This window comes from Balaenoptera acutorostrata, chromosome 11, assembly GCF_949987535.1.
Source record: "Balaenoptera acutorostrata chromosome 11, mBalAcu1.1, whole genome shotgun sequence".
Classification (NCBI taxonomy): domain Eukaryota; kingdom Metazoa; phylum Chordata; class Mammalia; order Artiodactyla; family Balaenopteridae; genus Balaenoptera; species Balaenoptera acutorostrata.
The window spans coordinates 60234070-60245355 of record NC_080074.1 but is presented as its reverse complement, the minus strand read 5'-3'; the positions used below and the strand labels follow the sequence as shown (position 1 = coordinate 60245355).

Below are 11286 nucleotides of genomic sequence, written 5' to 3'. Positions count from 1 at the left end.
CAACAGATGGAGTATTGGACAAAATGAGATACATTCATGTTTTCTTATATGTGGTCAGAAAAAAAAGAAAGATCTTTGTATCTGGTTTTCTTTATGCTAGTTTTTGGTGGAAAATCTATAATTAGATAAGACAAACTCAAATCAGCCACATATTTTACTTTATTGCCTCAAGCTTTTTTTTTTTTTTCCGGGCTGTGCAGCTTGTGTGATCTTAGTTCCCCAACGAGGGATTGAACCCAGGCAGTGAAAGCACAGAGTCCTAACCACTGGACCGCCAGGGAATTCCCTCAAGCTCTTCTGTAGACATCTCAAGAACAGTCATCTCTTTATCTGAGGACAACTCCCAAGGATGTGCCCATTCTATCTAAATGTATCTGGCCCATCACAATTCAGTCAGCCATTTCTGCATAACAACCACCACAAAATCTAGTAGCTTAAAGCAAAAACTTATCTCTTACTATTTTGTGGGTTGGATGGGCACAGCTGGTTTTTCTGCTCCATGTCATATCAGCTGGGGTCAGTCATGTGACAGTCTTCTGGAGGCTTGGCTGAGTCTGCGTGATCCAAGATGGCCTAATACATTGGTTAGTTGGTGCCTGCTGTTGGCCAGAGCTTTTCTCTTCACATAAACTCTCAAGCAGGATAGCTGGACTCCAAGGCTCCAAGAGAGTGAAAAGTGGAAGTTGCCAAGTCTCTTGCGTCCTAAGCCTCAAATTGTCACAGCTTTATTTCCAACACATTCTCATGGTTAAAGCAAGTAGCAAGGCCAGTCCAGATTCAAGGTGTGGGGAAATAGATGCCACCTCTTGAAGAGAAGAGCAGCATGTATATATAGAAATGAGAGGAACTATTGGTAGCCACCTTTGCAGACAGTTTACCACACATGGGGAAGGAGAAGACTAAAAAGAGGGGAAAAGCTTTTAGTTCAGAAAAGAGGAGAAACATGAGACGAGACAGGGAGTAAAACAATAGAGGTACGCTTCTACAATGTTTTGTGAGTTAGCGTTCTAGAATTCCCCCAGGAAAACTAGCTGAAGGTTTATGTATGTTTGTTTTAATAAGGGAAGGCAACGTCATTCATTTCATCTGCCCCCTTATTCTTAAGTCCAGGATGTCAGGAAAAATTTATATATAGACATATATATTTATATATTAAGTGTTGTGTTTAGAACATGGGTTCTCAAGAAAAACTGCTTGAGTTCAACTCCTGCAACCACCACCTAGGCAGTTACCTAATTTCTCTAAGCCTTAGTTTCCTCATTTTAAAATGAGCTTAGAAGCTATACCTACTTTATTGGATTACTGTGGGGATTAAATAAGATAATATACTTATTACACTATTTAGCAGATAGTAAAAACTGGATGAATGTTAGTTGTTATTATTAAATCTATTGTCTGTCCTCATTTGGTAGAGAATCTTCCACTGGAATAGCATAGGGGAGGGCTACATCCTGGTGCCAGTCTAAGTTAATTATTTTGGCCTTCTGGGTTAAGGATCCATAACTTACTCATTTTGCTTTTTCCCCTGTCTCTGTAGACAAAGAGTATCAAAACTGTAATATTTACAATAGGTGAGCATTAGAGGTCACCTGCCCTTCCATGTAATGGACAAATCCTCAAAGGGTCTCAATATAACCTAACCTCTATTAGAGATATTATTATCCAATAATAATGCCAAATATTTGTAGACTGTTTTACAGTTTGTAATGCCTTTTCATATTCATTATTTAATTCTCACCATTCTGTGAGATATTAACCTCATTTTACACTTAAGGAAACTGAATCTCAAGGGGATCAAATTACATTCATGTCCAATATTACATAGATTTTTAAGTGGCAGAATTAGTATTTGAATCCAGTGTTACAATATCTATAATTCAGTTTAAAATATTTCAACATAAACAGTGAAATATGGGTATGTTAGCTTAAAATTATACTCTAGGTGTGGCTAGCATTCTAATTGGGAATTCACACTCCATAGGGATTACCAGAAGCACTTCAGTTGTCTTAACTCTGATCAACATTAGACATTTTGCATATTAAACTAATGAAATGTCAGAAATTAACTTATATTGGAGACATTAATGGATTATTAATTGGAATAATGGATGTTAGAAATGAGCTCTGATTGTTTAAAATAGTGGTACTGTGGATTGGCTAAAATACTTAAAACACTCCCCATGCTTACATGAATTGGTAATGGTACACGAAATGATAAAACAAAAAAATTTCAGTTAAAATCAAGCAAGGCCTATACCCTGTGTCCTTAGGGATGGAACCTAACACTCAGTATCTAAAAGGTTCAATGTCTTGCCACTGCAGTGGGGGATTTGTAGTTGCCTGATAACTCTAAGGGTAATAAAATCCTGATTTTGTAGTATTACTGCAACTATCTTTTTTTTTAAGTATTTACTTATTTATCTATTTTTGGCTGTGTTGGGTCTTAGTTGCAGCACACAGAATCTTTCATTGCAGTGCGCAGGCTTCTCTCTAGTTGTGGCCGGCCAGCTCAGTTTCCCCGCAGCATGTGGGATCTTAGTTCCCAGACCAGGGATTGAACCCGCGTCCCCTGCATTGGAAGGTGGATTTTTAACCACTGGACCGCCAGGGAAGTCCCTATTGCATGTATCTTGATTCAAGCTTCATGCCAAATGTGGTGGGAACATAGAACACGGTGCTTAGGGTTTTTATTTTTATTTTTTGGCTGTGTTGGGTCTTGTTGCTGTGCGCGGGCTTTCTCTTGATGCGGTGAGCGGGGGCTACTCTTCATTGTGGCGCGTGGGCTTCTCATTGCGGTGGCTTCTCTTGTTGCGGAGCACAGGCTCTAGGCACGCAGACTTCAGTAGTTGTGGTGTGAGGGCTCAGTAGTTGTGGCTTGCAGGCTCTAGAGCTCAGGCTCAGTAGCTGTGGCCCACGGGTTTAGCTGCTCTGCGCCATGTGGGATTTTCCCCAACCAGGGATCGAACCCGTGTCCCCTGCATTGGCAGGTGGATTCTTAACCACTGCGCCACCAGGGAAGTCCCTTGATTTTTTTTAAATTGTTTTATTTTGGCTTGCTAGTAAATATTTATTTAACACTGTTGGCCTAAAACAAAAGTTATTTCACCAGCCAAAGGGAATTTATTCAGAAGCAGCACAGAATTGTAACTTGGCACATGCAACTATGTGAACCACAAACAAGTCTGAGTGAAAGCAAAGGAGAAGAAAGTTTTATAGAAGAGAAGTAGAAGTTGGAAGGAACCTTACAAACAAAATGTCCATTGGAGGAAACTAGGAGTTCAAAGTATAGTGGCTTTTCATTGGCTAAGTTGTCACAGTCTTACTGGCTGAGCTGTTGCCAGGCGAGAAGAACATTTTTCTTCCTCCTCCTGCCTTAGTAAAATAGTGTTAGTTCCTTCTGGAGATGCAAAGTAGGTCTCTTCCTGTTGGGATTTGTATTGATGTCCAGTGGCACCTGCCTGAGAGCTCCCCATTGTGGCCTTGCCACTCAATTTTAGTGAGGTTTCCCTTTATTTTCACAATACTAAATGTCATTTTCTGACTTATAAACTTATGTTCTTTTTATTACATGGCAGCTATTCCAGTTTCTCTACTATCCTCCTGTAGTTTTTTGTTTTTTGTTTTCTTTCTGCTTGTTTAGGCGGTGGCAGCCGCCCAGGGGCATTTGAGCTGGCTGACCTGCACCCACAGGCCACTTCAGATCCAGGACTGCCCGTGGGGCCTTGGTAGCCATGGAGGGCAGTGTCTGTGAGCACCCAGACCCAACTCCAGAGGAGCAGATGGAGCTGGAGAATGTCTCACTTTTGAAGCAGAAGCTGCTGCTGGAGATCCACTACCTGCAGGAGGAGCTCAGCGAAGTCATGAGCGAGATGGCCTGGAGGCCAGTGAGGGCAGTGAATCCTTGCAATAGGATTGGAACATGGCAATGGTTAGGAAGAACTCCAACAAGGACCCCAAGAAGGGGGATCTAGTTCTTGGTGGAGAACAAACTTCTCCAGTACACACCCAAGGTGTTCACTTCCTGTTTCCTGTTCAAGGGCAAGGGCCTGAACAACACAGCCGCAGGGACTACCTAGGGGAGAGGGAAAAGCTGAACCTAGCAATGCTCCATACCTTCATGGATCTGCGTGACTGGTGCAGGCCCTCAGGCAATTTCTATGGAGCTTCCTGCCTCCCCAGAGAGGCCCAGAAGATTGACCAGATGATGGAAGCCTTTGCCCAGCAATACTGCTGGTGCAACCTTGGGGTTTTCGAGTCCACACATGTGTGCTATGTGCTGTCCTTTGCCCAGGATAATGCTGAACACCAGCCTTCACAATCCCAACATCTGGGAACAAGCCAGGCCCAGAGCATTTTGTGACCATGAACCAGCACAGCAAGTAGGGTGGGACCTGCCTGAGGAGCTGATCAGGAACCTCTAGGACCACACCCAAAATGAGCCCTTCAAGATTCCAGAGGATGATGGGGATGATCTGACTTTCTTTAGCCAGCACCTGCAGGGCTGGCTTCTTAAGCTGGGAGGGAAAGGGGGCCAGGTGAAGAGTGGAAGCAGCGCTGGTTAATCCTCATAGACAACTGCCTCTACTATTTTGAGTAGACGACAGACAGGGAGCCCAGAGGAATCATCCCCCTGAAGAATCTGAGCATCAGAGAGGTGGATGACACCCAGAAACCTAACTGCTTTGAGCTTTATATCCCTAATAACAAGGAGCAGCTCATCAAAGCCTGCAAAATGGAGGCAGATGGTTGGATGGTTGAGGGAAACCATGTGGTGTACCTGATCTTGGCCCCCATGCAGGAGGAGAAGGACCAGTGGATCAAGTCCATCCAGGCAGCTGTGAGCACGGGCCCCTTCTAGAGTTGCTGGCAGCAAGGAAGAAGTGGATTTCTGTTAAGAAGAAGTAGGAACAGCCCTGCCCCTTTGCCCCCACTCCATTATTTATTATAGAACTGCCTGCCCCAGTGGCTGGCTGGGTCCTGCAGCTGTGGATCCTGGTGCCCTATTTGGAAAATTCATCACCTCTAGCACCTCTCTTTTATTTGTAGTCAACACGCTGTTGGTAATCATTAATTATTTAAACACCAAATAAATAAATAAATAAATAAAAGTGGGAGATTTCCTACTTGGTGGGGTGGTTATTCTAAATAAAACATTAGCAAAGAGAATCCATCAGTGTGCAAAAGAATAATACTCACAACTAAGTAAACATTATTTTTGGAATGTGGGGGTGGTTTAATATTGAGAAAACCAATCACTATAACGTATTATGATCATATTAGGATTATTATTAATAAATGCTGAAAAACTTTTCACAAAAGTCAGTGTTTATGCATAACAATATAAATAAGTAACAATAAGTCTAAGTAAATAAGAATTCAAGGAAACAACTTAAATATAATAAAAGCTATATATCCAAACAAATTACAAATATTATCCTAAATGGTAAAACACTACAGCATTTCATTTAAAATCATAAACTAGTAAGGATGTCCCAATACCATTTACTATTTTGTATTTAAATTTTAAATTTTTATCAAAATTACACAAGCACATGGTTTAAAAGAGTCATTCAACTCTATAATATATGTTATGAAAAAATAACCAGCCCCAACAGTCTCACTCCCCATTTCCACTCAGAGACAATCTCTTATTAAGGAAAAGATACAGAAATCAATACCTTTTCTCTGTTTTGGCAATAGGCACCTGGAAAACCAGGGTAGGTTGCTGATGAAGAAAGAGCTATGCAGGAAAAATGCCAGAACTACTGCTCTGGCCAAGATAGAGTAACAGGGATCTGATCTAATCAAACTAGACAATATATGAAACAATTGTTTTCAAGACATTGAATGTCAGGTAATAAGGACAGTGATTACTTAAGAATGACAAATGAGGGACTTACCTGGTGGCGCAGTGGTTAAGACTCTGCGCTCCCCATGCAGGGGGCCCGGTTTCAATCCCTGGTCAGGGAACTAGATCCCACATGCATGCCGCAACTAAGAGTTCGCATACCACAACAAAGGAGCCCACAAGCCACAACTAAGGAGCCCGCCTGCCACAACTAAGACCCAGCACAACCAAATAAAAATACATAAAAATTAAAAAAAAAAAAGGAATGATAAATGAGGTGAACCCTATGATTGTTTCAGCTTACTGCCCAGAGACAATTTCCAGGTCATGGCACAAGGAGGAAGAACCTAGGAGGAGACTGGCCGTTACCCTGAGTTAAGGAGATGGAGGCCAAGGTAGCTAGGGAGTACAGGGCAAAGTATCAGAAAGGAGAGAGCTATACACTGAGAGATTTCTAGAGATCTTTAGAGGTTCCCCTTAGGTGTTTTCCTGAGTATTGTTTAGTGCATATACGTGAGGAAACCACTTAGAGTGGGGAAAGAACCGCCTGAAACAACTAAAGAAAGCAATCTCTGAATCTCACATAAGACCAGGAATAGTGCCTACTCCCAGCAGCCAGGGTAGAAAATCTTGTAAATGACTGGGTAGAGTACTTAGAAGCCTAAGTAGTGGGAAAAAATTAGCCCTAGACCAAACTCTGCTCTGGCCCCATCTAACAAAGCTTAAAAGCAAGACCTGAAAGAATCAAACTATTACCAAGTAATTTAACTGCACCTCAGAACAAATCTCAAGAATATTTATAGAAATACAAAAATATCCAGAACCCAACAAAGTAATATTCATGTCTGGGCACTCAATCAAAAATTAACATGAATGGAAAGAAGTAGGAAAATAGGACCCATTATGAGAAGAAAATTCAATCAATTGAAACTAATTCAGAAAGTATTCAGGTGTTAGGCAGTGCCCTCTATGGTCGGGGGGCAGGGTAGGATCTGTCTCTTGCTTCAACTCTGTTTGAATGGAACAGACCCAGGGATGCCCCTTCCTCCAGCCTCCAACTACCCTCCAACATTTTTTTCCAGTCCCAACCTTCAGAACCAACCACTCAGCTATCCTCAGCCTCCAGGACCAGCCAACACAATTTTTTGAGCTTAGCTCCTTATTGCTGATCAATCATGAGCTCCCAGATTTGTCAGAATTATTCCACTGAGATGGAGGCCGACATTCACAGCCTAGTCAAATGCATCGGTGGGCCTCCTACACCTACCTCTCCCTGGGCTTCTATTTCGATCAAGAGGATGTAGCTCTGGAGGGTGCTAGCCTGGGAGAAGCACTGCGAGGGCGCAAAAATGCAAAACCAGCCCTGCGGCTGCATCCTCTTGCAGGATGCGCAGAAACCATCTCAAAAACCCAGGATGCTATGGAAGCTGACATTCTCATGGAGAAGAATATGAACCAGGCCCTTTTGGATCTGCATACCCTGGGTTCTGTCCACACAGACCCCCACCTCTGTGACTTCCTGGAGAGCCACAGCCTAGATGAGCAGATGAAACTCATCAAGAAGATGGGTGACACCTGACCACCTGATTAACCTCCACAAGTGAGCTGGTCCCCAGGCTGGCTGGGTGATTATCTCTTTGAAAGACTCACCATCAAGCATGACTATGAGCCTCTGGAGCCCAGTGGCCTTTGAGGAGCCCCTCTGGTATCAGGGCTTCTGCCTGAAGCCTCTCTCTGCAGCCACTAGGCAGCTTTTTAACCATCCTGGAGCTCTCTCCCAAGCCTTGGACCAAATGGAAACAATAAAGCTTTTTGCAGAAAAAAAAAAGTATATAGACGTTAGAATTAGTAGACAAGGATATTAAAACACTTATAACTTTATTCCATATGTTCAAGAAGCTAGAGAGAATTCTGGGAAGATGGTGGAGTAGGAAGGAACAGAGATCTGTCTCTCCTCCTAGACAACAATTGCATTGGCAGCATCTGTCTGATGTAACTATTTTGGAATTCTGGAGTCTACTGAAGGCTTAGAGAGTAAATTGTAGTTAATTTTGATCATTTTAGCTCTTAACACAGTAGCAGCTACCCATCTTCCACTCCCAGTCCTATGGCAGGCAGCTGTGCACACGTTCAAGGAGCAGCTTGCAGGCAGCTTGTGGGATCCAGAGTGGGCAAAAAGGGCCCCCTCCCCCAAATGTTGGTGATCTGTGCTCTGATCTCTGATTGCTGTTTCTGATCACAGAGGTGCAGACAAAGACGTGGGTGACCATTGTTTTTGCACCTCCCTTCATTTTTCTCTTTTCCCTTTTTGGAAACCAAGTAAAGACAAGAACATTCAAAGGGAACTGCATATATGGGGAAAACTAAAAAGTGACTGCACATGCTCAGAGAAAGGTACAGGCCCAGAAAAGTCTTGAGAAAACCTTAAGTTTACACCTAGGCTGATCTTGCCACAGAGAATGAATTTGGACTTCTATACATCAAAGACTTATCGTGTAAGAGCTAACACTATAAAGCCCTTAGAAGAAAACATAGGTGTAAATCTTGGTGACATTGGATTAGGCAATGGTTTTTTGGATTTGACACCAAATGCATAAGCAACCAAAGAAAAAGAGTAGATAATTAGACTTCAGTAAAATTTAAAAATCTTGTGCTTCAAAGGATACTATCCAGAAAGTAAGACAGAATGGGAGAAAATATTTGCAAATCATATATCTGATAAGGGTCTAGCAACCAGAATATATAGAGAAATACTACAAGTCAACATTCAAAACACAAATAATTTAATTAAAAAATGGGCACCAAAAATAAAATTTAAAAAAATTAAAAAAAAAAGGGCACCAGAGAGATATTTATCCAAAGAAAATATACAAATCGCCAGTTAAGCACATGAAAAGATGCTCAACATCAATCTTTAGGGAGCTGCAAAACTACAATGAGATACAAATTCACATCCCTTAGGATGGCTAAAATAAAGAGAAACAATAACAAATTTTGGTGAGAATGTGGAGAAATTGGAAACCTCATACATTGCTGATAGGACTATAAAATAGTGGAGCCACTTTGGAAAACACTTCCTTGAAATGTTAAACATTGAGTTACCATATGACCCACCAGTTCCACTCCTAGGTGTATACTGAAGAGAAGTGAAATGAAGAGAAATGAAAACACAAAAATCTGTACATGAATGTCATAGCACCATTATTCATAATAGTCAAAAAAGTGGAAACAACCCAAAAGTTCATCAACTAATGAATGGATAAACAAAATGTGGTATACTCACATAATTGTATACTATTTGGCCTTAGACAAAAATGACATACTGATACACACTGCTACATAGATGAAACCTGAAAACAATCTATTGAGTGAAAACAGCCAGACACAAGAGGTCACATATTGTGTGATTCTATTCACATTAAGTGTCCAGGATAGGTACATTTATAGAGACAGAAAATATTCATGGATGCCTATTATTGGAGTGGGGACTGAAATGGGGAGTAACTGCTAATGAGTGTGAGGTTTCTTTTTGGGCTGATGAAAACATTCTATAATTGATTGAAGTGGGAATTCCCTGGCAGTCCAGTGGTTAAGACTCCTCGCTTCCACTCCAGGGGGTGCAGGTTTGATCCCTGGTCAGGGACGTTCCGCGTGCCACGCACACGACCAAAAAAAAAAAAAAACCTAAATAAATAAATAAATACATTGACTGTGGTGATGGTTGCACAGTTCTTATTAAACACCATTGAACTGTATACATAAATGGGTAAATTGTATGATATGTAAATTATATCTCAACAAAACTGTTTAAAAAAGGTCAGTGGGGTGGTTACATGAATCTATACATGTGAGAAAAATTTCATAGAATACTACACACACACATCTCACAAATGAGTACATGTAAAAACTGGTGAAATCTGAAAAATGACTATTGAATGCACAAATGTCAATTTCCTTGTTTTTTTTTTTAAATTTATTTTTGGCTGTATTGGGTCTTCGTTTCTGTGCGAGGGCTTTCTCCAGTTGTGGCGAGTGGGGGCCACTCTTCATCGCGGTGCGCGGGCCTCTCACTGTCGCGGCCTCTCCCGTTGCGGAGCACAGGCTCCAGACGCGCAGGCTCAGTAATTGTGGCTCACGGGCCCAGTTGCTCCGCGGCATGTGGGATCCTCCCGGACCGGGGCACGAACCCGTGTCACCTGCATTGGCAGGCAGATTCCCAACCACTGCGCCACCAGGGAAGCCCTCCTTGTTTTTATATCATACTATAGTAAAGTAAAATGTTGTCATTGGGAGAAGCTAGATAAAGGGTACATGTGACCTCTCTGTACTACTTTTGCAAATTTCTGTGAGTTTATAATTAGTCAAAAAGCCTAAATGAATGGGGGAAATGTATATAATGCTAGAAGTAATCAAAATACAGCTTGAGTGGCTATATTAATATCAGACAAAGTAGATTTCAGAGCAAAAATGATTACCAGGGTAGAGTCACTTAATAATGATAAAAAGAGGAATTCAGCAAGAAGACATAATAATCCTAAACATTTATACTCCTAATAACAGAGCTTCAAAATACATTAAACAAAAATTGATAGAATGTAATGAGAAATAGATAAACCTACAATTAAAATAGGAGGTTTTAACGCCCTTCTCTCAATAATTGATAGAATAAGTAGACAACAAACTAGTATAGATAAAGAAGACTTGGGACTTCCCTGGTGGCCCAGCGGTTAAGAATCCGCCTGCCAATGCAGGGGACACGGGTTCAATCCCTGGTCCAGGAAGATCCCACATGCCGCAGAGCAACTAAGCCCGTGTGCTACAACTACTGAGCCTGCACCCCTAGAGCCCGTGCTCCGCAACAAGAGAAGCCACCGCAATGAGAAGCCCACGCACTGCAGCGAACCCCTGCTCACAACTAGAGAAAGCGCGTGTGCAGCAACGAAGACCCAACGCAGCCAAAAATTAATAAATAAATAAATTTATTAAAAAGAAAAAGTACAAATAAATGCTGGCGAGGGTGTGGAGAAAAGGGAACCCTCCTACACTGTTGGTGGGAATGTAAATTGGTGCAGCCACTATGGAAAACAGTATGGAGGTTCCTTAAAAAACTAAAAATAGAGTTACCATATGATCTGGCAATCCTACTCCTGGGCACATATCCAGAAAAGATGAAAACTATAATTCAAAAAGATACATGCACCCCAGTGTTCATAGCAGCACTATTTGCAATAGCTAAGACATGGAAGCAACCTAAATGTCCGTTGACAATGAATGGATAAAGATGATGTGGTGTATATACACACACACACACACACACACACACACACACACACACAATGGAATATTACTCAGCCACAAAAAAGAATGAAATATTGCCATTTGCAGCAACGTGGATGGACTTGGAGATTATCATACTGAGTGAAGTAAGCCAGACAGAA

At 41.7% G+C, this 11286-nt stretch overlaps 1 protein-coding gene and 1 pseudogene across 1 annotated transcript; both read left to right on the top strand.

Annotated features, from left to right (window-relative positions):
* The first annotated feature begins 3731 nt into the window (after positions 1 to 3731).
* LOC103015025 (cytohesin-2-like) lies at positions 3732 to 5046 on the top strand (annotated as a pseudogene).
* Positions 5047 to 7088: 2042 nt separating this feature from the next.
* LOC103015307 (ferritin light chain-like) lies at positions 7089 to 7427 on the top strand. Its single transcript, XM_057557533.1, has one exon. The coding sequence runs from the start codon at positions 7089 to 7091 to the stop codon at positions 7425 to 7427; it is 339 nt and encodes a 112-aa protein (XP_057413516.1).
* Positions 7428 to 11286: the final 3859 nt, after the last annotated feature.

Excerpts from the sequence above, each read along its gene's own strand:
- LOC103015307 (XM_057557533.1), top strand. The coding sequence starts at position 7,089 with ATGCATCGGTGGGCCTCCTACACCTACCTCTCCCTGGGCTTCTATTTC.